Below are 25,797 nucleotides of genomic sequence, written 5' to 3' on the forward strand. Positions count from 1 at the left end.
TTTTTCACCTTAAATACATCATTTATTAACAAACCTTTGTAAATTGTGAAGTTAGATATGAGTGGGAATCATGATTGTTGCTACAATTATTATGTGCATATGATACATAAAGTTTTCATTATGGGATAAGCATCTTGACAAATGCTTCCCGGCCATTATGTCCATTAATTTTCATTGCAATTCTATGAGGTAAGTATGCATTGTTTAGTGAGCACTATTGTGATAGGTTCTCTAAATAAATTATTTCATTTACATATAGTATTAACCATTTGCATTTAGGAAGAATGCTGTAATATATTCACTTTGTTGACTAATACTTCATGCTGATCCAGAGTCTGCCAAGTGCAGAGAATATGAATTTAATGGAAAAGCAGACTTTTAAAGCTAGAAGTGACCGCAAGGAATGTCTGCTACAATGCTTTGCACACCTGGCAGATGACAGAATGTTTTGAGATGCGTTCCTAAAAAAATCAGATTCCAGAGCACCAACTCCAGCAAGTCTCTTTCAGTTGGTGATGGGTGGGGTCCAGGTCTCCAGGTCAGATTTATAATCACTGAGTTAGTCTAACTCCCTAATTAAAGATGTGGAACTGCAGCCCAGGAAAATGAGATAATTTGCCTAATTCATGCATCGTGTTAGTGGCAGAACCATTACCAGAAGCCATGTATCCTCACTTTCAGTGCATGTTAGACAATCATAAGTTTTCTCAGGTACCTTCTCCAGCAGTTAATGCTGTTACTTGGGCTGAAAGATTAAATGCTTGATATACTGTGGATTTTACTCTGGCACAGGGTTTGATGGTTGCTACAAAGCAGACTCAACCACTAAGTTACCCAACCACCTCTTTAACCTTCTCTGAGTCCCAGATCTTTCAGGAAATCTGATGAATTCTAGGCATTCTCTCCCCAGGCAGGGGGTTAGTGGGGAGTTCTGGATATGATCTTTGGATGGAATATGCTTATCAATTGTATTTTCTTGTTCCAGCAACTAGAATAAGACTCAAAGTTTTTGAAAGTTTTGAGGAAGGCAGTCTTATCCAATTCTGAGTCCCACCCACATGAAGGGAGGAGATCTGTTTCCATTGTTTGCTTGCCCCACAGGTCAGAATTATGAGTCCCTGTGTGAGTCTGCAAATGTCCTCTCAACTGTGGAATCTTGTAAGACACTAAAAGGCTCTAGTAGGCATGTTATCTATAGCTGATTGCTCAGTTGGGAAATGAGATGGGAATTGCAAGGCTCTTCTTTCTGGCTGATTCATGGTATCCTCTGCTTTGTTAATAATGCCACATTGATTCAGTCACAAAGCAGACCGAAGGAATATGTGTCCTCATTGAGAAAAAGGGGATCAGCACATATTTTATCTTGTTCACTGGACAGCAACATAAGCAGTATTAGTGGCTGTTGGGATAAAGAGAATATGGATACTCACACATAACCCCATAACTCACATAGTTAACATGTCCACTCTTATAAAAATCATACGTAATTGGCATCTAATACAGGCAAGTAGAAAGTGAATAGGTCTCATGTTAATTTCTGATCTACTTCTTTATCTTGTAGACTCAAGTGAAGGTGCCAGTAAGTAGTGAACGACACCAAGGGCAGGTGGCAGATGGAAGGAGTAACTAGAAACCTCTGGGAAAAGGCTAGGCTTTGAATAGGGGACATTCATTTTCCACTAAACAAGTCTGAGAGTTCACCACCATCTAATCTAAAGAGGAGATTTTTGAAACTGGTCTGAAACGCTACGTGGGTAATATAATTTCTGTTGTTTCCTCTGTTGGTTATATAACTTAGAAACTGAAATGAGACTTTAATGAACAAAACTGATGAATTTGACATTTCCCGGTTTCACACTGAGCCTTGAGGTCAAGACAAACTATTAAGACTTAGAGGAGAATTTTCTTCCCCCAGGTAAATACTATCACTCTGATGTAAAAAGCAACATCAAGCAATCGAGTCCTGAATTTAACATTTACTAACTGTTAGAGCTGTAGAATCAGCTACTGAGCTAGAGTGTAGGAATCACCACAAACTCTCTCCATCCATGTGTATTATAATAAAAGGCCTGTGTGCTGGGGGATGGGACCCACTTAGGAGGTTGTATAGCACAGTGGTTACGAGTTGGGATTTTCCTGGTCTTGTCACTTATTAGCTATGTAAGCTTGGGAAGCCTATTATTCAGGATAGGATAGATAATACCGAGGTAACAAGTAATGTGCTAAATTTCCTTGGCTTAATACAAATTTTATTTCTCATTCCTGTACAGTTTAATGTGTGTCAAGCAATTCTCCTCTAAGTAGTGATTCAGGGACGCAGGCTTCTTCTATTTTGTGGTCCTGCCATCATATGGTCTCAGCTTTGTCAGCATCCTCCTGTTGGAAGCATGGGAGAGAGAGTATGGGGAAGGTATATTGGGCATGTGACTATCTTAGCTGTTCTATTAGCTGGCACCAGTGTCCTGGTTACTGTCAATCAAAATTCTGTGAGTTTCCTAATAATGATGATAAGATCTAGAGTTATTTTGAGGATTAACCCTTTTCGGTCCAACCTGGAGGCTGACTCGACAGACCAGGTGTTAGGAGCAGGTCCAACGTCGAGGCTGAGGTCGACACCGCAAACCGGTTCAACATTCAATCCCGTCAATTAATTTGGACCAGACTGTTTGAATTCCAAAAATAAAATTGGACCGCAAAGGGTTAAATTAGATATACATGTGCAAACTGAACAAATCTTGGAGACCCAGTTGGCCACATTTGGCATTGTGTCACATTAAGAGTAATGCAATATAGCAATCAAAAGCATTACAAATATTTATCTTTTTGTCTGTCTCTCAAGAACCTTAAAAGCAATACATTTAATAACCCATAGTAAGACTTTTCAAAAATTACCCATCCTTTTAAATTTCATTATCAGTAATAAAGGTCCCTGTCCCTCAATTCTGTCATTGAAACTGTCCCCATCCCTTCTGTTCACACCTATCTTCCTGCTTCCATCTGGCCATAAAGCTGGACATTTCTGCCAGAGGTAACCACTAGGTGGTGCCATGACTTCCGGGACTCTCTTGTTTCTCCAGGGAGAGAAGGCACTTGGAGCCGGCTGGGCAGTGTGTCCCATCGCTTCAAGTTATTTATCCACACAGAATTCTCACATAGAATTTATAGTAAAAAAAGTCCTCACATTATTATTACTATTATTATTTTTTGAGCAATGCAAAAATTGAACAAAAGTTCAATGTGAAAATGGACAGAGCTCGATTTTTATATTGTAGTAAACTGTGCTGTGGAGAGGGGACTTGTGGAAGCCGTTGATTTCTCTGGTAACTACAGCCATTCTTTAGACTCGTTCCAAGGCTTCTAACATGATGACACGATTTCCTTGCATTACCGCCATTCCAATATTGTTCTGTTGCCCACCAGTTGGCATCTCCACGCATTCATCTATCACAAGATTCAAAAAGGGATCAAATCCCCGCAATATTCCTTGGACATGTCTGCCACCATTTAATCTCAATGATAACTTCTTGTCCATATTTTTTTTTAACTCGGGAGGGTGAGCTTTGCTCATGGTTTCCAAGCGAGCTCAAAGATACTTCCACACGGAATTTGTGACCTCTCTGGAGCTCCCACGGTAGGCCCGGTGTTTTGTGTCTAGTCCTCACATTATTGCATTTGTTAATTCCAGTGTCAGGCATAAAGAGTAATTCATCTTAATAAGTGATAAGTATATTATTATTGATATCTTGATTACAGAGAAAATTTTCTTTGAGTTAGGGCATTCTTAGCTAGGTTATGAATATCTAAACATTCATAAAAATGGGTTTGTACAACTTGAAAGTAAAAGATATATAGGATTTTTAACAAAGAGGCCATAAACTTCTGAAACACCAGTTCCTCAAACTTCTCTCCTAGCAGAAGGGCCACAGAAACACAGTTAACTTTGCACAGTAGTAGGTGGAATACTTTATAAAGTCATCGTTTGACATTCTGTTCTTTTCTCTCTCAACCCCTTTAACTACTTCTCTTAAATAAGACATTTTTTAAATTGTCCATGGATATGAATACAGTCAATAAGACATTGACAATATATACAAATGCACTCAAGCACAATTATAACTTCCTATTCTGAATTCAAAGGCATGAATATCAAGGCTTTGGAATGAAAAGAAAACCCAAAAGAGTCACTTAATACTTACTTAAACACTTGAAAAATGCAGGATGACTTAGAGGGAAGAGAGAGTTACTTACTAATATGTGGTTCATATCAATCTAGATAGAAAAAACACACTATCATGTGAAGCAAACTAACCAGAAGTCTCTTGACAATGACATACAATTTAAAGATTTCAGGCTTAAGGAGCGATGTACCAAATCAATGATTTGGGAGGTCAGCAGGTAATCATGCTAAAAGAATTTGCACAGTTTAAACTCATTATATTGAGCTGGGATCCCATGCCCCTCAATGACCCGCTTCTGACTAGGGGACAATAGCTCCTGGTTAGCCTGTAGAATCAGCTACTCTGTAATTGTAAGGAAACACAATGCCTGGTTTCATAAGATTTTCAGAATACACGCTGAGTACTTTGGTTCCAAAGCAGGCCGGTGAAGAACGATGCTTAATTCGGTGTGAGAAGTTTGTGCATCACAACTCCCGATGCCACTGTTAAAGATAATGTGAAATGCCTAATTTGCAGTCTAGGGAGTCCATTGTCGGTTATACACTGTAACAAAAAGTTGGACAGCCCTCTATGTCAAACACAGTGTTTGAACTGGCATAATGCAACAAGCTACTTCTCTTATTTCAACCACAGTGCCTCCATTATGCTCACCCAGCCACAGAAATAAGAGGCCTGATATGGGATCACAATAGTGGAGTCACAGGCAGCTTCTACACCACCAAAATGAATGCATTTTTTTAAATTGAAACCTTTGAAACCTTAACATGAGTATTATTCATCATAATATTCATACTTTTACCAAATATTCAACAATTTCTAGGTGAGGAAGACTGTCTCACAGTTAGTAGATGTGAGACCAAACTTCTTACGTTAGCTTTGTTGTATTAAAAGGTGAGGTGTGGAACACTGTAAGGAAGATCCTATTGACTAGTTATATATCGATTAAAAGCCAAGTCTTTGTGAGAATTCACAATGGGATTACAAGCCATTGAAATTTAGGAAGAAATGGGTCTGATTTGGCATATTTGCTGCCTCAGTGGTGCTCTAGGAAGTTCCCAGAACAAATATTGTCACAGATCAGATATGTCTGATATATCTCATTTCCTTCTCTGGGTCTCTTTTTTAATAATGTTCTCACCTAAAGCCTGCTTCCGTGTGTGTGTGTCTGGGGGGTGGGGTTTCATTCTCTACGTATTTATACAGTGTGTGTATTTTCTATTTGTTTTCTTAAATTTCTGTCTTGAGCCTGAGCTTTTAAAATCATAGAATAGACTTTTCCTTATCCTTTAAAAATAAACAGTGAGGGATATTGGGTAGAAGTTTGTGGGGAGAGGTAAAGCAATGAGCCCTTTCCTGAAATTATACCATGTGGATAAGCTTTTACAGTTTTCACGTGGCAGCCTAGTCACAAAGTGGTTATTCCTAAGTTTGGAGAAAAATCACAGTGATAGCCTGGCCGGCTCAGTGATTGAGTGTTGACCTATGAACCAGGAGGTCACAGTTTGATTCCCAATCAGAGCACATGCCCGGGGTTACGAGCTTGATCTCCAGTGTAGGACGTGCAGGAGGCAGCTGATGAATGATTCTCTCTTGTCATTGATGTTTCTCTCTCTCTTCCTCTCTGAAATCAATAAAAATATAGTAAGAAAAAAGAAAATCACAGTGATATCCATTGAGGAACTCCTCTTCATGAACATTGAATATTGAGTAAGGCATATTCATTTAGAATGGGCATGACTTCTTATTGTAGGGTCATTCTGAATTTACAGAACTATAACTCAGTTATTTATAGATTCATATGAAGACATCATTTTTTTTAGTTATATACATGAAATGTATACATACAATTCTATTCAGAACAAACGTTTCTCTCCAAGTTATTTCCATGATCACAAATATGCATAAGTAACTCCATTGGGAAGGATGATGCTTTCATAACTTTTTACACATATTTGTGCAAACCAATTCTGGCCCTTCACATTTCCAATTTACTGGATTGAACTTTGCTTGATAAGTTGTTTCTTTGGGATTGCAGGAATTTGGTGATGTTGGATTCTTTGAAGGAATACAAGTATATTTGGCCTTAGTTGAACTGTGTAGGCACACCACATTTTTTGTAACAAATATCCTTCCAAAATAAAGCGTGTGGAGTCCCACAGAGGAAGTCATGTTTTCCCCATAAATTGCCATTAGATCTTCAGGAGATCTAGTGGAGGATTTTGAGTTCCAGAGGAATCTTCGGCTTAAAGGATGATGGAGCCACCAAACAGAGGAAGCCTGGTTCCCTATATCACCCCATGAAAAGCTACCATCTGTCCATCATCTTCTGTACATGATATGAATGAGACAGAACTCATAAGTCTTTTATTCTACCTATTGCATTAAGTCACTGAGACTTGGGGTTGCCTGACCCAACTGATAAAATTCCTTAGTGATCACCTAGGTTAGAGGTGAGAAACTGGAGGCCCATTGAAGGAAAGCAACTTGTTCCAAGCCATTCAACTTGTAAGTGTGGTGAGTCTGATACCCAGCATTCATTGCTCTTTTTGGCAGAATCCTGTTTTTGTTTTTCCATGTTGGATGCTAACATTTGGTACTTTCAAGATGGAAGGGTGACTAATAGCCTCCAGGAAATATATAAACTGTATAATCTGGAATATAAATATGCTTCCTTAGCACGAGTCAGACTTGAGACTGTTTATGAATGCTGGCAAGAGGCAGTGACACAGATCGGTCACCATATGCTCTGTTTTTAAAGACCTTAATCTTCAGGGTAGAAAAATGTAAGTGGGATTACCACATCACTGAAAGCTTAGCATCTTGCAGATGTTCATCTCAGAATCTTCCTTAATCATTTTCCTCAATGACATGGAAGCCAAATCCTTTCAATCCCAACTCCCTGGCCAGAGATGTGGCTCCCTGGGTCCCTCCACCTGTATAGAGTCATCATTCTCACCGCTCGCTGGCCTGCCAATTTACAATTTGGAGGTAGTACTTCAGTTATCCCCGAAACTTGGCGTCTTCTTGGCTTCACATTTCTGGCTGCTTGGCTATTTCCTCCTGTCAAAGCTGCAGCTCTTTTGGTGTCCTAGAACGCGGGGTTTAAATGCTGAACCAAAAGATGCTTCGGATCTGATGAAAGCGGAGGTCTCCAGATCTGCCTGCCGAGCAGTCTGTGCTGCGGTGTAAGCAGACTGTCTCCGCCATATGTCACCCTCGTTGCTGTCTACACCCTTTTGGGGAATTTCACGGGAAAATCACTATTGAAGATGTTTATCCTGGGATTTTGTAATTGTTTTAAAATTTTAATTTAATTTTCACCAACTTTGTTCCTTTACAACAGCTTTTAATCATGCCACCCACTGACTCTACACTGTAACAGGTGAGTCCGTATTGGGGATTAGAGGGCTAATGAAGGAGTGTCCCACATGCCCAAGGATGACCTGTGAAACATTATCGGACTAGCAGAGCCCAGATAGCGAAATGTTTTCTGCAGTAAAATATTCAGGATTATTCCAAGTCCCAGGAAATCAAATTTTTGAACAAAAATAATAATGGAGTATAAAAGTATATTTAAACTTTTCTGAAACATATTCACAGATGAAGTATTTTCAGATTGATTGAGCAATGTGAACAAAACTCTGTTAAAAATATTGCTTCTTTCACTTATATTCTTTACCCCGCTGCATAACTATATGTCTGTGTATGAGTGTGTTGTGTGTTCATACAGGCAGTCCTGGGAATGTATTTGTTGGCAAATGTGATATATTCATATTCTAAAGAGGTTTTTATTTATTTCAATAAATAAGAAGGCCTTCAGTTTCTTACGAGGATGAAACTGAGTCTGGAAAGAAATCCTGTTTTGTACACTTGAAAACATGATGGAGTGGAGATTTCACAAATTTACTCTTGAACATGGAGCAAGGGAAGGATGAAGAGCAATGATGTGTATAGCAGACGGAAAAGCACAAACTTGAATGGGAAGAAATTCTCCCTGAGTTAGTCCGTGACCACAGGGTTATTTAATAAATGGATGGATTTATGAGCAAATAAAAGCACTAATATTGGGCAGAGGATAAGTTGAATGGCCAAACTACAATAGTTCTGTTGTCTGAATTGTTGTCTTAATGAAATATCTTTCCTGAAATGGTAGTTAGGCACCGTGGGTTTTTGATGAGACATGACAAGTAACAGTGTTAAGGTTAATAAGATTAAAGTCAGTGTGATTCTGAGCATTCAGTCTAGCTTCTGCTGTGAATCCGAATGCCTGAGGAACCCAGCCCATATTAGGAGAGTCATGTTCTTATTTGTGTCACAGTGCGTTAGTGGACAAATGTGCTAGGTTGGGATTCAGAATACCAGAATTTGACTCAATTTATTTATTTTTTTCCATCCTTACCTGAGGACAGGCTGCTGCTTTTTTTTTTTAAGTTTAAGAGAGAGAGAGAGAGAGAGAGAGAGAGAGAGAGAGAGAGAGAGAGAAACATCAATGTGAAAGATGCCTCCTGTACATGCCCCAACTGGGGATTGAACCTGCAACCTAGGTATGTGTTCTGACTGGGAATCGAACCCCACAACCTTTTGGTATACAGGACAATGCACCAACCAACTGAGCCATCTGGCCAGAGCAAGTTTGACTCAATTTTATACTGATTGATTCTTTCACTAATTCTGTAATCTAAGGCAGTGGACTGCTAAGACACACAATACACCCCAGTTCTTTCATTTGTAAATAAAAAACATAATCCAATCTCTCAGGGATGATGCAAGAATTAAAATTTAAATTAAATGAAGTAATGTAAGTAAATTGCCTTGTTCATAATCATACTTAGTAAACATTAGCATTCTTTCCTTGCCGGTAGATATGCTACTATTTTGTTGACAAGAGAAATTAAAACTTGATGAGATACATGTTGATGTTTTTGATGGAATCTTATTTGAAACATATGCTTGGTGTGGTTGATGGAAGATGTTATCCAAAAGTGAAAGTCAGTTTTGACTGTGCACAGGTAGTAGTCTGCCTCTTTTAGGTATATAATTCCCTCACGTTATGTAACTAACCAATGGCTGGATTTTTAGTTCTGTGAGTGAATAAATTTTCTTTCTTCTCCCCTTAAGGCACTTTGTAATCAAAAGAAAAGCTGAGTTTTATTGGATGGTACATATGGTTCCTTCTAGTTGTAAAGTTTTATTATTCTGTGAATATAAAAATATATATGAGTGAATGAATTAAATTCCAATATGGATTCATCAGGCACATACTGTCTGCTACCAATTTCACTAGAAAAAGCATTACAAACACAAATAAACTATAGTTATTGTTTTCAAGTAGTATATGTATACTGGAGGCCCAGTGCACGACATTCATGCACTGGGGAGGGGGGATGTCCCTCAGCCTGGCCTACATCCTCTCCCAGTCCGGGACTCCTCGGGGGATGTCTGACTGCTGGCTTAGGCCTGCTCCCCCCGGAGGGTCCTTAGCGCTGCCTAGGAGGCGGGAGAGGCTCCAGCCACCACTGCTTCGCTTGACAGCTGTGAGCCTGGCTTCTGGCTGAGAAGCGCTTCCTCTGTGGGAGCGCACTGACCACCAGGGGGCAGCTCCTGCGTTGAGCATCTGCCCCCTGGTGATCAGTGCACATCATAGTGACTGGTTGTTCCACTGTTCGGTTGATTTGCGTATTAGCCTTTTATTATATAGGATAACTGAATTCTCAACTTGTAACTTAGTTGAATTCTTATGATTCATTAAAAAAAATCTTTGCATTAAAGTAATACACAGGGAGAAAGTGCACAAATCAAAAGAATACAGCTTGATGAATTATCAAAAAGTTCTGTGGTCATTTTTTAACTTATGTATTTGGCATGTGAAGCTTATTTTCTCATGGACACATGTTTTTTGCGTGAATGCTCCATTAACCTATAATGGATCTGCTATTCAGTGCTCTTGAGACTAAGGGGCAAAGCAAGAATTTATAGCTTTGTTTTGATGGATAAACACTAAGTTTCAATTGGGTTTTAGAGTGAGGTGGTTTGGGACTGAAATTGCACTTCATGACCTCCCTTGCTTTCTTGCTTAGAGACTCCAGACCAATTTTTTTTTACCTCTTTCATCCTCAACTAGCCTTATCTAGTACATGAACTTAACAACTTATCTCCAAGTTGTTGTGAGAATCAAATAAGTTCATGTTTATAAAGTGCTGAGCATACAGTTTGGCTCATAGGAGCTACTATACCATCAGCAGCATGAACATCATCTTCATTTTATAGAGCCTTTGTCACAAGAGCAGACCTCTGTCACTCAGTCTATAGGAGAACTTAAACAAGGGCAAGCTCTGCCCTTTTAAGGCTTAAACAACCATCAAGAATGCAGTGTGGCCCGGCTGAGGTAGCTCAGTGGTTGAACTTTGACCTATGAACCAGGAAGTCATGGTTTGATTCCTGGTCAGGGGACATGCCCAGGTTGCGGGCTCAATCCCCAGTGTGGGGAGTGTGGGAGGCAGCAGATCAATAATTCTCTCTCTTCATTGATGTTTCTATTGCTCCCTCTCCCTTCCTCTCTGAAATAACAAAAAATATATATATTTTTAAAAAGAATGCAGTGTGGAATGGAGGGTTCTGAGTTTTCCCCCAAGTAATAGTGGGGCAGGTTTGAGGATTCCTGGTAGATGTAGCCTAGGTAGTTTTGTATTCTCAAGGAGTGGACATTTAATTGAGTCCTGCCTATTTGTGTATATGCATCTGCATATGCAAATCTGACACTTCTCATTTTAGGCTGAACATCTGTTCCCTGCAGGATGGAAGCAACCAGCAAAATAGGGAAATACTTTTTGTCTTGTTTATAGGTGGCAGGTGCCTTTTATCCTTTGACTTTCCCAACTCAGCTAACTCCCCTCTCCCCACAAGGAGTTGAAAAATCTAACTGCTCACTGTTCAACTTGCAAACACAAGCTAAAATGCCCAGATGTCACCAAAATGTGGCTGATCTCTTTGTAATGCACACGTCATGTTATTTGATGGACAAAAGGTCACACAGAAGAGAATCCAGAGATGAAACCTGAGCTCATTCATGGTGGTCAATGGTTTTTAAGTATCTCTCTCTCTCTCTCTCTCTCTCTCTCTCTCTCTCTCTCCCTCCCTCCCTCCCTCCCTCCCTCCCTCCCTCCCTCCCTCCCTCCCTCCCTCCCTCCTTCCCTCTCCCCCCACCCCCTGTGTGTGTGTGTGTGTGTGTGTGTGTGTGATTTGGTTTCTAAGAAAGTGTTGCTGAGATACTTGGAATTCTTACAAGAAATCTTTGCCTCTAATGCTCTGAGTTGGATTCCTATTGCCTACAGTCAATGTCCTCATTCCGAATTGCTCCAAAACTTACCAGGATTCTCAGGCTGCCTTTTTTTTGCCTTCAACCCAATTTAATGGTTGACAGTATTGATTCTCTACTTTCTGGGGTTATTAGTGTTGTAATAGTTCATCTATTTCTACCAAAAAGTGAGTGTTAGTTTAGGTTTGAAAGTAGATTCTTTTTCATCTGCACACATCCTACTATATCAAACTACCTGGCATAATTACACTATCTATATTGCAAAGCTTTCTCCCTATTATTCTGCTTAAATTTGTCCTGTGGCTTTTGAAAACCTCTTGTCCTGAACTTAGGGGAAATGAAAAATGGCTATTTTTCAATTTAGCTGTTCTTTCAATTTGTTCTTTCAAATTCTACTATTAACACTCTCTTTGGCTTTGTTACTTCTAAGAAATATAATTCTAAATTCCCTTAGCTTTTCATTTTAGACTCCATTTACTGGCAACCTAGGCTGCTGCCTTAAAGACTTTATTCATTTTCTCAAAATTTCATCTAGGTACCAAGGTCAAGTAAACTTTTTGACATTTATTTATTCAAGCATCGAATATGTATTAAATATTTATTCTGCACTAGGAGTTGACTTAGGCAGAGAGGATCTAAAATAGAACATGACAAAGCCTTTATACAAAAGACATTCTAGTAGAGAAACTGACTACGAATAAGAAAATATACATATAAAATAACTTCAGATTTTGCTAAATGCTATGGAAAAGATAAATAAGATGATGTGACAGAGGATAACTGGGAGAGGTAAGGACAAGGGAGTAGCATTGCTGAGAGAAAGAATAGCAATTCAAAGGCCCTAAGGCAGGAGAGGCAGATAGGAGCCTGGCATGCGTAAGGAAGGGAAAACAGGTGAGTTTTCTGTAGTGTAGTGTTGGGCACTGGATGGCATCAGAGAAGTTTGAAAGGCAGGCAGGGGTGGGATGCACAGGATCTTGAAAGTTATGGTAAGATGTCTGGATTTTAACAATCCATGGGGATCCATTGGAATATTTTAAGTAACAGGATGACATGATCCAATTTATGTTTTTGGAAAGAGGGCTCCTTAGCCTTGAGGTAAGTGGGTGGCAAGGGAATAAGAATAGAGGCAAAGAGAACCGTTATATCACTTCTCATTTGTCATGGTCAGGGAGACCATGACACCTACCCCATCCGCCCCACCACCACACACACACACACACATGCAGTTCTCATGGGCTGGTGAGGGCAAGTTGACTCTTCCATTTATTTATTCAAGCACCATTCATATTTAAGTTTTACATTCAGTTATGCTTATTTATTTATGTTTTAACTAATGCATATGACTACTCCAGAGTTTTGGCAATTAGTTATGCTTATGCATGCATTTGTTTAACTTGAGGGTCAAGACTGAAGGATGTAATTTTTTTAACTACACTTTAAGCATGGTGCTTGGTATAGATATAGAGAGTATGTTGTTGGTGGGAGGGGATTGGAATATTATGATAAATGTTGGGGTTTTGAGCTGCTATGGGGTGGGCACCATAAACCACTTGAGTACCATCCATCAAATATGTCAAGAGTGAAGAAAAGTTGGTGAAAGCGGATGGTCCTCAGGGACTCCCTTGTCTCTGCTTCACACACCTTCTCTGAACTTCAGTATAACCTCTTGTGCTATATTTGGAGATGGGAGTTCAAACACCTTCACCTAGAGTTCACTGACCCTCAGGAAACTGAAGAAATATTCCTCCATATACTAAAGAGGTGGGGAGACTGAGGAAGGAGACTTTATTTTCTTATGCTGATCAGATTATATGACAATAATGGAAAATTGAGAAAAAAACAAGAAAGTCAACACAGTTAAAATATAATGGCTTTCATCACCGAGAAACCCCTCAGGAAGGTAAAACTGGAAAGCATCTTTTTTTCAACAATGATTGCCATTCATTGCTCCACAACCACCACCCCACCATGAAGTCAGCATCTATCATGTGCAAAGCACATAAGATGTGTATGTGCAGCCATATCAATATCTGACCACCAGTGTATTAGCATCATTAATTTTTACAACAGATATTTTACATACACTTGAATTATTTTATTTGCTTATCACAAATTCAAAATTCTTGTGTTATGGAAAACGAAATTTTACAACCAACAACGTGATTTTTTGCTAAAATAATTTTTAAAGGGTTTACCATGAGAAGCAGTGAAGCATATTTCTCATAAATTGCATAGAGAGAAATGCACAATTATTCTGTCATTATTGGCCATTCAGGAGATATAAATCAGGGCAAATCTAGAAAATACACTGGGTGCACAAAATGCATAATTACCACGAGGTCAAAGCAGTGTTAGCTGGACTTTTCACAAACTTAGAAAATATTTTATGCATTTTAATGATTTTTCCTATGAGAATTGGATGAGCTGTCATTCTAATGTTATGTAATTTATCACAGTTCTAGTTGTCATATCTTACTGTTACATGCATATTTTAGTTTTGACTATTTCTTAAAATGCTTTTGGATATTTATTCAAAATGGGTGGAATATCAATCTTTTTACCCAAAATATTCTGGTAATTCTCTATGTCACCTGGTAGTTTATATGCTACTTGGGGTAAAAGGTGACATCTAGAAGGCAAAATTAGAAAGACAAAAGACAGCCTGGCTGGCCTGGCTCAGTGGTTTAATGTCGACCTATGAATGAGGCGGTCACTGTTCGATTCCCGGTCAGGGCACATGTCCGGATTGTGGGCTCGATCCCCAGTGTGGGGCATACAGGAGGCAGCCAATCAATGATTCTTTCTCATCATTGAGGTTTCTATCCCTCTCTCTCTTCCTCCCTGAAATAAATTAAAAAATATATATTTTTAAAAAGAAACATACAGGACAATCAAAGATATAGTTAAGCTAATATGTATCAGAAATGATGGAGAATTTGGGGATGGAGAGAGTGCATAGAAGCAATGAGAAGAGAGAGGCAAGAACAATAATAAAGGGCTAAACAATGTGACAGAGTGGCCCCATGACTTTTAAGAATAGGGATATATATATATAAAAGATACATTTTTATTATTTGCATTTCTATTATGCAAATGTTCTTACTTCTAGAACCCATTGACCAACCTTTAACAAAGGCTTCTAGAATCCATTGACCAAACTTCAACAAAGGCTTTCACCCACCCAAACCCTGTGTGATTGGATATTTTTGTCTGCACATTGGTCTCACACCAGGTCAGAGTTGCAGACAGAGAGGATATGACCTCCCCTAAAAGTGATATTATGCTTAGGAAGAGCACAGACTTTCCCCCATGGATTATGGGGAAGGATGGTCCAAATTTACCTAGTCTTTGGAAGGATTAGCATCCCAGGATTTGAATATATAGGGTGTCCCAAAATAATGTATACACACTTTAACAGCTGATAACTCAATTTCCACTCCTTTTCAGGTTTAACTGATTTGAAATAATGGGTGAAGCCAGACTAAACTTTGAATAAAATTTGTCCTAAAGTGCCACTAGACTTTTTTTTAATGGGGATACATAAAAAATAAAGTTATGTACAAAACTGGCAACAGTTGATGAATTGAGGGCACACAAATAACAAATGAAATGATTCTTGATGTTTGCAATTCCATTGCTTTGCTTTATCAGCTGTGCCTGGACCAGAATGGTCATCAGTATGAAAACAGGCATTGACAAAAAATTATTCATTTCTGTAGATTCTTTTAAATTTTGAAAATGAACTGTATGTTAATAGACACTGATTTTATAACTATTCAAAGTGTGTATATATCTTTTTGGGACACTTCCATGTACATGGAAATTTCAAGTGATAAAATATTAGGAAATGCAAAACAATAAAGAGAGAAGTTTCAGTTCCATTAAAAATGTAGCCCATAGGAGCCCTCTGAAAAGAAGCTAAACTTTTGGTTCCACCCATATTGAAGTAACTTACATTGAACTAACCCTTCAGGAAAAAATAATTATAAAGCTGGATGAAATAAATAAAATAACTGTTGGAAAGCACTGGAGAGCAGTGCTAACCATAACCCTAACCCTAACCTTAACCCTAACCCTAACCCTAAGCATCTAGGTAAGACTGGAAGAGCTGTGATCCCTGAGAAAGAGAAGCACTAATATGAGCACCATATTTACCCAGGTATTTTTCTGAGGGAATTCGCTATTTCATTGTGAAGTGGAACAGAGTAGACTAGAAAGGAGCAATCTTAGTGGAAGAGGAGACAGAGGATGAAGTTCAGGTATACCAAAGCATCTGGGATTTGAGAGTGAAATACCAAAGAGGCGGCAGCTGCATCAATGTGGTCCATGAGGCATTAGCCAGCTCCTGAGTTAAGCGTGCACAGGGCAATGCTCCGAGAAACTGAGAAGGGAACAGCAACTGGGAGGCAGAGCAGAGATTTCAGTAGTCATGCGGTGCCAAGGAAGGGCCTTGGCAAACATCCTAGGCTCTTAGCTGATATCTTGGAAAAACCATGATTTAAGAGTGAGGGCTACACCCAGGGAATAGGAGCAAAACTGAACAGCCTAACAAAGCAGAAGAGAAACTATGAACAGAATGAAAGTGATTTGCTGGTACACTATCTGCCTGTCAAAGGAAAACCTACCCGATTTGGCGGAAAATAAGATACACATTCTTTCATACGCCACATCTACAGTTAAACAAAATTATGGCATCTGCCCATAAAAAGGGATCAAATGACAAAACAACAACAACAAAATCCAAGAGAAGTAACAGATAATGAAAATAGTCCCATAAGCGATTCAGATATTAAAGTTTTAAAATCACTGATTAATGTCTCAGCAAATAGGAAAAAAGGGTAAAAAATTTGATCAAAGGTAAGCATCCTTCAAAAGTAATCAAATAGAAAGAAAGTGGGTGCTGAGATCCAATGTCACATTTGTCTATGCTGAGGAGTGTTGGCTATTTCTCTCTCCTCTCATTTCTTCTTCCCCATTTGGTTGCTTCTACCCCCTAGCTCACCTCCTCCACTCTTCAAAAATAGTTTTCACATTAGGCTGTCATGGAGAGCACAAAAGGCACCTGTAACTTTAAAATTTGATCTATTGAATGGGAAGAGATGAAAGTGTCTTCAAGAAGGAGAGACAACATAACTAGTAGAAAGTGTACGAATTTTAAAATGACAGATACTTGTGTTAATAATACACTGTCCCTGCCACCTACAAATTTCGGTGATCACATACCAGTTATTAACCATTCTGCATCAGTTTTCTGTTCCATAAAAATGGATTGACTCTTACCTTAAAAAGTCATTTTAAGTCCTAAATGAGATGCTCTAGGCAGGCAGAGGGCTTAGCATAAATAGGTTCCCAATAAATACTGATGCCTCCTTTGCTGTTTGCTATCATCAGTGGAGAGAAGCACACACTCAAAACAGGTGATCTTGAACTTCAGTGTATTGACTGTCATGGGACATCCTTAACCCAGATGAACTAATACACAATTTGGACGTTTTCTCTAATTTTCAAAGTGGAAAATATTAATGACTAACGAAATGTCTGCACAAGAGAGGTTAGTCAAAACAATAGCTTCTTGAGCCTTTAGGAAAGCAATTGAGTATTGCAAATATCTGGGACAAAGCTCAAGACAGCAGATCAAGGCCTTTGTTGTTACAGAATGCTATGCATGCTCCGGCTTGCCTTTCAACAATCATTGCTATTAAGTCATTTTTCTCTCACACACATCTAATGAAGTCATGTTCATGGTCAGATTAATCACAGGATGCAGTATAGTACATATTTGGACAGGAAAGCTGTTTGTATAAACTGAAACATGCCTCAAATATATAATTTCAGAAAATGTTCATTATGTCTTGAGTGTGACAATCTTTGGCTTGAATCCTTTTATGCATATTTAGTCATTTTAAGATAGACTTTTGGTATCGATTAACAACATAATGATTTTTTAGGCAAAATTCATGTCTAGCAAGTGGAGTGCTGAACAATTACAAACACAGCAAACTCTGAACCCATATATTTCAGATAAATTTCCATGTACTCTATCCAAAACTTTAGAAATCACACATTTCTAGCTCAATATTATATTATTGAAATTGATTCTAGTTATAAGCACATGAAAATAAGAAAGAAACTGAGTTAAGGAGAAGTCATTGTACTTTCTAGAATATGAGGTTGGACTTGTAGCTCATTATTTAATTGCTCAACCAGTGGCTAACTTGTCATACCTTATACATTCAGAGACTTTATCCTGACATGTGCCTTTACTGTTGTAAATGACCCAGGGCCCATGTTACTAGGTCTCAGCATTAATTAGAAGTGAGACTTACATCACTCTCATGACCTTCTCGAAGGTTGTATGTGAGGTCATGCTGAATGTCTTCCACGAATTTGTGAGCATATTCTGGGTAAAGGTCTAGCACTTCAAAGAGTCCTTTGAGGATGATACACTGGAGATCACAGTAGGTTAAAGCCTTCACATCTGCATTGGTCTTGATCACTTGGTCCTTAATTGATAGATTTGCTCCAATTAAATCCCCTTTCCCTTGAAACAGTGAAAAAAAGAGACATATCACTTTAAAGAAAACAAGCTTCAGACTAGTAACTTCACATCTTCTTCATTTCTCTGAGATTACACAAAAAGGAGAAGTGGAACCTTTATCTGGTGTGGGATTTCTCAACCCCAGTAGTGTTGGGATATGGGGTCTGATAATTTTTTGTTGGGGGGGTATTCTGTACATAGTAGAATGTTTAGCAACACCTCACATTCCCCATCCCCAGTGGTGACAACCCAAAATATCTTCAGACATTGACAAATGTTCCCTGGTGGGCAAAACTGGTCCTAGTTGAGATTACTGTTGTAGAGGATAAAGGCCAGGAGACCAAGAGTTAGGAATTGTAGGTCATAGATGGGCTTCCGACAGGCCCCTCACAGGATTCAGTAAGTGACTTTAGAGAAACCATTTGACATTTTTGTCACAGTTGCTTTAACTGTTCAAGGTAAATACTAATAGCTGAGATTTTTCTGAGTGTAAAAAGTCTCAGTGATTCTGAGGTAAGACCATCAAGAGGTGTATTAGTAATTTTGATTCCAACACTTTGGAAAATAATATAAGCATTACCATCAGTTTTCTAACATGGTCAGTTTATTTAATTTATCTCTAAATGTGTCTACCAGACGGGTGATGTTGGAGGAGGAGCCTTCCATCCCGCTTCTCAGAGTTGGGAGGCAAGATAACCATAGGACATTATAGACAATGAAACCTACTGCATAGAAATGTAAAACACAGTTCTTAGTTCTAATGTTCTGTGACAGTGTAAAAACTCAATTTTCGTCATCAAAAAGGAGCTCCTCATTTGTGCCATTGCAGAGAGGGAGGATCTAATGCTACTTTTCCTGTTATCTGTGCTCTCCCCCGCTTCAACCTGTGCTATTTTGCCTAAAATACCCAAGCCTATCAGAATTTACCTGCCTAGAACTAGCTTGCTTCCTTGGGTTTGTTGACTAGATACTAGTATACTGAGCAATTTATTTGAACCTTTAAGGTCTTTGAAATGATTTGACTCAGTTTAACTTAGCAGGAAGGTGAGCATGGCTTTAAGTGCTAACAAAAAGCTGATTACTGCTTCAGATTTCTTTTAGATAGCCATTAATGCATTCGGCATCCACATGAGAAATAGGGAAGAAATTCCATTCAGTTCTGAGACAAATTTAGGTTAAAAGCTGAGGTGATAAGACCAAGTTCACAGAGGATAGTGGCATTAAGTTCATGGCTGCAACTTAGGAGTTTCTGCATCTTTGCTTTGTCCTCACATAGCATCATGCCTAGACTTCAACTTTCACTTTTTTGTGGTCACTTTGCTTCTCCAATTCATATGGAAACAATAACCAACAATTGACCAACCAAAAATCACCAAACAAATAACACCTTCAGAATGCCATAGCACAAACTGTCCCCATCTATTTCCCATTCAATTAATTTAACTTTAAAATTTTTATTTTTATTGTGTCTAGAAATTCTGGAAGCCAAATCCCTGCAAGGTAGTAGGCTTCAACAAAAGTCTGTTTTACAGAATTTGACAGTAAAAGGAAACATGCAAAATTAGCCATGAATACCTAAGATAATAAAAAATATTTACAGCAGTTAAAAGTTGAGCATTTTAAAATGACTCAATTACATGTAAGTATTATCTTCAAATTAATATTAGATTTAAACCTTGAAATTGAGACTACATGGCAGAAGAAAAAAGACTAAAATCTGTTTATAGACAATAAAGGAATGAACAGCCACATGGTGCTGAAGAATTCCAGTTTGATTCATTGTCATCACCAATACTGCTAAACTTGGAAATTTTGTTTTTTGCATATTTTGTTAGAAATCTAAAAACTCAATGTTGGGTACTGATGCCAGATGTAAATAAAGCCAGGATGCCTTGAATACAGCAACATTTTAAGTTCTAGATCTATAAGGAAAATTGATCATGATGTACTATCTTGATACAACGAACATTGACATGTTCTTTTAAGCAGCTGGTGTCTATAGTATCTTTAGGGTCATCATACCTTGAGCTACCATAGTATGACTCTTTCAACCACAATGACCAGTTATAAAAACAATACGGCCATCTTGCCAAACTTGGCAGGCTAAGAAAGATTCCAGTTTATTTATTCATTCAATGAATATTTATGAAAAAATTGACATATGTGTGGGGCCTCAGGTTGAGCTCTGGCAAACAGGCACTGGTAATTAACAACATGATTCTCACTCTCAATAACTGTAATGTCTTGTGATGTCTTACTGTCTAGATTCAGGATCCAGATCTAAGTTTCTTAATTACTCTGGGTTTTGATATCCTTATTTCTAAAAGAAGAGAAAGATGTTAATGGTCCATTACAGTCTACATTTTTCAGAATTCCATTATTGATGTTTGCTAATCAGTTATGCTTTCATTGGGGAAAAAAAAGTTGAGGAGATGCATTTACAAACCATCCAGGTAAGAGCGGTAACTTATGTTTAATTCTAATTAGGCAGACTAGTGCCATCTGTGAAGAGCACATTTATCAGTGCTTTGTTATTTTCTTTTAAACAACAATGAAGAAATTGGTGGGAAAACACAATTAACGGGACATGAAATGAAGGTGTACAAGGCAAACAAATTCTATCCCCATAACAAATCCCTGCCTCTGTGTCAGCTGCCTTCCAGGCTGCAGGTTAAGAAATGCCTTTGTGTATTGTTTGGACAATGGAGTTGTTTGAATAAGTTATGGCTTGACAGCTGTTTGGTGATACTTCTTCCCTACAACATTATATATTAATTCATTTTGTTGGCAGAGTGAACATGTATTAAATGTTGACAGATCAAATGTGAAGTCCTGTGCCTAAGTTTATCAAAGTCAGTATTGATTTGAATTGGCCCTATGAGACAATATTACCATAGGTAAAATAAAAGAGTTAACCTCTACTGAAATAATGTTAACCACACAGACAGAATATTAATCATTTATTATCTTTGTTTGGGTTTAGTTCCAGTATCACATTCTAGTGTTTAGAATGGTCATGTGGCAATTTGCATTTAAAACACTTTTGATAGTTACATGGTAGAAGCAAATATGTGAAAATGTTAATCATGAAAAACACAATTTATGGAAGAAATTGGGGCCACAAGGAAGAGGGAGTGGATTAAGTCTTTTAGCTGTAAGTAGAATTTTTAAAAGATAAGAAAATTCAATTGAATTATGTCTTATGAATGATGATTATTATATATAAGCCATCAAGTCTATGCCATTGTGCCGTAATGTTATGGATGATACATTCATATTCCATTCCTAGAATTGTTGCTAGTTACCAAATTAAAAAATCACCGCAATTATGGAAGAAATACACAAATATGTTTAAAAATGGTGTATCGTTTTTGCTTACATGTATAGCAAACCGTAGGGTTCTGGAAAAAAACATACAGGGTGGGGTAAAAGTAGATTTACAGTTATAAGTATGTGAAACAGAGTTTATTCTTATATTACTTGTTATTCATTGTATTATTTTTCATATGAACAACTGTAAACCTACTTTTGTCCCACCCTATATAGGCCCTTTTCAAAGCAGGCTATGTCAACAGGCAGGCTATAAAAGTTACAGTGGTACTAAGGAAGTACAGGGAAAAGTATTTTATGATTAAAGTTAAGTGTTTGAAGCAAATTTAAAAATAACTGTCACTTTTTATTTAGAATCACAGAATGATAGAATGACTGGCCTTTAACTTCACAAAGTTGAGAAGTGGGCAGGAAGAGTGTTAAATTTTCTCTTAAAAAAACACACCCATACTGAGCCTCACTCTAACGCTGATAATGAACTGGCCAGGCTGGTAATCAACTCTTTGAGTAGCTATTCCATGTCTTTGTATTAAGGAATAAAACATGGTGAGTCAAAAATTGAGCCAGAACTTTGAAAGCAAGCCCTACCTTTCTTCTGCTAAGAGGTAAACTGAAGTTAACAGGAAGCAGTAAGAAACACATGGGTATTCACCATTCACTAGCCTCCATCTCTTCACCTAAGTGGGGAGAATCACACCAACATAAGAGGGTTGCAAGGTTTAAATTGGGTAATGGACATAAAACACCCAGCTCATATTAGGGATTAAATAAGTATTAGTTTTCTTCTTTCTTCCAAATTCTATTCTGCCTTGAAGCTTACTGGCTAGAATCCAGAGTCTGCAGGTTTACAATGATTGTAGAGAAAAAGAGGCATTAGTTAGAGGTAGAAAAACCAAGCATAATAACTTTTATGAGGGCTTATTCTTTTTAAAAATATTGTTACTGATTTTTATGGAGAGAGGAAGGGAGAGGGAGATCGAAACATCGACCGGCTATGCCCTCTACCCGTGATTGAGCCCACCACCCAGGCATGTACCCTGACTGAGAATCAGACTGTGACCTCTTGGTTCATAAGTTGATGTTCAACCACTGAACCACACTGGCTGGGCAATGAGAGCTTATTCTTTTTTTGTTTTGTTATTTAATCGGGTTCTTATAAGAAATTCAGAACACCAGTTTGTGAGGATAAAGCCCATTGGTGAGAGCAAACAGAGAGTGGAGGTAGCCCTGGAGCTGAGGAACAGCTTTGATTTTTGGCAGAATTTGTGAATCCACAGCTTTCTGGTCAACCTTGTGCTGTTCTGTAATCTCGTATTTCTCTTTCGCTGTGTCGAAGATCTCACCCTCCTGGTGTCTGGGTTTGCACAGCTTCTTCTTCTTGAAGTAAGCATCAAGTGAGATGTTTGGGGATTTTCACCCACTGATATCCATTTTGGTGGAGGTGGCGATGACAAATTCCTGGTGTGTTCTACGCAGAGGAACTCGATTGAGGGACAGAGGTCCAGTCACAAGTAGCAAGCCACTGCCCAGCTGCTTCAGGAAAACCACCCTCTTGCCTCTGTGGCGCCCAGTGAGGATGATCAGAATGGTCCCAGGAGGGATGCTGGCCCGCAGTCTCCGCACATGCTGACTGAAGGGTTTCTTGCTGTGGCTCAACAGCTTTCAAGGCACATCTTCAGTAGGATAATATCTAGGCATTTGGCGGAGTTTAACCACACGGGTACCACCATTCTTGTCGCCACCAACTGGTTTTGTGACAGTAGCAAGAACTTTCTCCTTCTTTTTCTTTTCAATCCTGGATTTAGCTGCCAAATACTTCCTCTTGTACATGGCCTTTTGGGAACACATAGCCGACCGGGAATATCTGCCAGTTCCTCTGAGGAGGATGGGGTTTTGGCTGCAGTGGGGCTTCCCTTCTTAGGCGCCTTAACCTTGCCGCCAGCATCAGCCTTCTTGGCTTCCGGGTTCTTCCCCTTAGTGTCAGGCTTCTTCTCCTTAGTATCCGGCTTCTCGGTTTTCTTTTCACCCGCCATCTTGCAAGATGGGAAAGAGAACTAAGGTCTGAGAGCTTACTCTTAATGCATAATCATTTTTGCGCTACTTCTAGCACAGATAAAACTTAATGTTCATGTTCTTCTCTGAATTGTTTCTCCATAAAGATACTTGAATGGCCTCTAAAAACTGACCAGCTATTTTACCAAGGGGCAGTATACATCATGATTAATAACCTGGCTTCAGGAATCAGAAAGAATTATATTCTTTTTCTTACCATAGTAACCACACACACACCCTCACCCCCCTTTATTTGAGGTTTTGCCTTGCGCAGTTTCAGTTACACGCGATCAACTGTGGTCTGAAAAAGTGAAATGGAAAATTCCAGAAATAAGCTGTCATTAAGCTTTAAACTGTGCGCCGGTCTGAGTAGCGTGATGAAGTCTCATTCCCTCCCACCCAGGATGTGAATCATCCCTCCGTCCAGCGTATCCACACTGTCTACGCTCCGTGCCTGTTAGTAAGTTATGGCTGTCTTCATGATTAGATTGACTGTCACTGTTTCCCAGTGCTTGTGTTCAAGTAAGCCTTATTTTACTTAATAATGACCCCAATGTACAGCAGTAGTGATGCAGGCAATTTGGATACGCCAACGACAAGCCGTAAAGTGAAACAGTAGAAGTTCTCCACTCAACAAGGTGGGAAAATCATATGCTAATGTTGCTAAACTCTGGTAAGAAGGAAGCGTCTGTCCATGGAATTGTAAAAGAGGAAAAAGAAATTTGTGCTAGTTTTGCTGTTACACCTCAAATTGCAAAAGTTATGTATGGCCACAGAGTGTGATAAATGCTTAGTTAAGATGAAAAGGCATTACATTTGTGGGGAAAGACATGGATAGAAATATATGTATATTTCTATAGGCATCCACTGGGGGTCTTGGAACATAACCCCTTGGATAAGGGGGACTACTTACTATCTGTGATACTAAAGTACTATTTATTCATTTGTAAATGGGAGTAATAGTTATACAGCTGGATTTTTAACAAGAATCAAATAATATGTTGGATGTAACACAACACAGTATAAACTCAATATGTGGTTTAAACCCATATGAAGAAAAATCCTGAGTCTACATATGCAGCCACAATTTTCTTAATCTATGGCAGTACAGTCACCCCCCCCTTCATCTCTAACTTATGGTCCAGAGTAGAATTTTATGGAGCTTTCAACTCCGACCTACCAAGAATAGCCAGCACCATGCTGTCTTTAAGAACTTCCATGGAGCCCGAGCACACAAAGTAGATGGCCTGCAGAGCATCTCCTTGACGCAGCAGATACTCGCCCGGAGCACAGAAAGAGGTTTTAATGTGTAGAGACAGAGACCTGAGACAGCCCCGGCTGGCACACTCGAAAAGGGACAACTGTAAGATTTCCTTGTTCAAGTGCATAGTGATGTCAGAACGCAGCTCATCTGGAAAGTCTTTCAGAAGCTATCAAAAAAGATGAAAGAGAAAATCAAGTTGGGGTAAGTCTAATTTATTTACTTTGCAAGACAATAGGGATGTTCTTCCCATTGTTTGACCAACCAGAGTACAGAAGAGGAAATATCTGTATGTATAGTCCTGGAGAGATTTTTCAATGACTGTGACCCCAGTTATGTGCTACTGAATAACAAGCTGATAAGAAGACTGGAGAAACAGAATACACTAATAAATAAAAGATTCTAAAATGAAATCATATAGCTCATTGTGACTTGCTTCTCACAAAGACTCAACTCCAGGCAGAAGTTATAGAATGTGGTGTCCCGATTATAGGAAGAGAGGAGAAACCAAATAATCACATGAAAAATGTTGATTACTGGTATGGTGGTGGTGGGTGGAATGTTTGCTTAATTTATTTGATAATTTTTTTACAGTGGTGGTGTGGGGTACTTCTGGAAGTCCACAGCTAATACCTTTGCTGAAAAGCATGTTTTTTTTTTGTTGCTGTTGGTTTTAAAGGCAAACATTCATTTAATTAATCTAATACAGGGTGGAGTAAAAGTAGGTTTACAGTTGGGAATATATAAAACACAGAGTTTATTATGTTACTATTTATTAATTATTGTATTCTTTTTTTATATAAACAACTTCAAACCTGCTTTTGCCCCACCCTGTATTCCAAATTACACCATCCAACTGCCATAAGAATTGGTTCCTTTCAAAGCAGGTTAAAAAGAATGAAAATAAGTCCACCTGATTGACTAAACTAGCAAATTAGTATAAGTCATTGGTCTATCTAAAATGGCATCATGGAAACACAAGCCAAGGCAGATGGAAGAAGATGGATTGGGTTTCTAGAGGATTTAAAAAATAAAGAGATAAAGAAGTTGGTAGGCGCGTCTTTCACTTCTGAGACCTACACGAGAGCACCTTGCCTTTACCTTCTGCCTGAAAATGCCA

At 38.7% G+C, this 25,797-nt stretch overlaps 1 protein-coding gene and 2 pseudogenes across 1 annotated transcript in view; all 3 read right to left on the reverse strand.

Annotated features, from left to right (window-relative positions):
• Positions 1–25,797, reverse strand: part of KCNH8 (potassium voltage-gated channel subfamily H member 8) — a 275,437-nt gene that overhangs the window by 26,084 nt on the left and 223,556 nt on the right. Inside the window, 2 exon segments of the mRNA XM_023749297.1 lie at positions 17,823–18,037; positions 24,597–24,846. Of these exon segments, the coding sequence (XP_023605065.1) occupies positions 17,823–18,037; positions 24,597–24,846 (465 nt within the window).
• On the reverse strand, positions 3,338–3,568 carry LOC111824734 (annotated as a pseudogene).
• On the reverse strand, positions 22,507–23,420 carry LOC102439477 (annotated as a pseudogene).

Source organism: Myotis lucifugus, unplaced genomic scaffold (genome assembly GCF_000147115.1).
Source record: "Myotis lucifugus unplaced genomic scaffold, Myoluc2.0 scaffold_8, whole genome shotgun sequence".
NCBI classification, from domain to species: Eukaryota; Metazoa; Chordata; class Mammalia; order Chiroptera; family Vespertilionidae; genus Myotis; species Myotis lucifugus.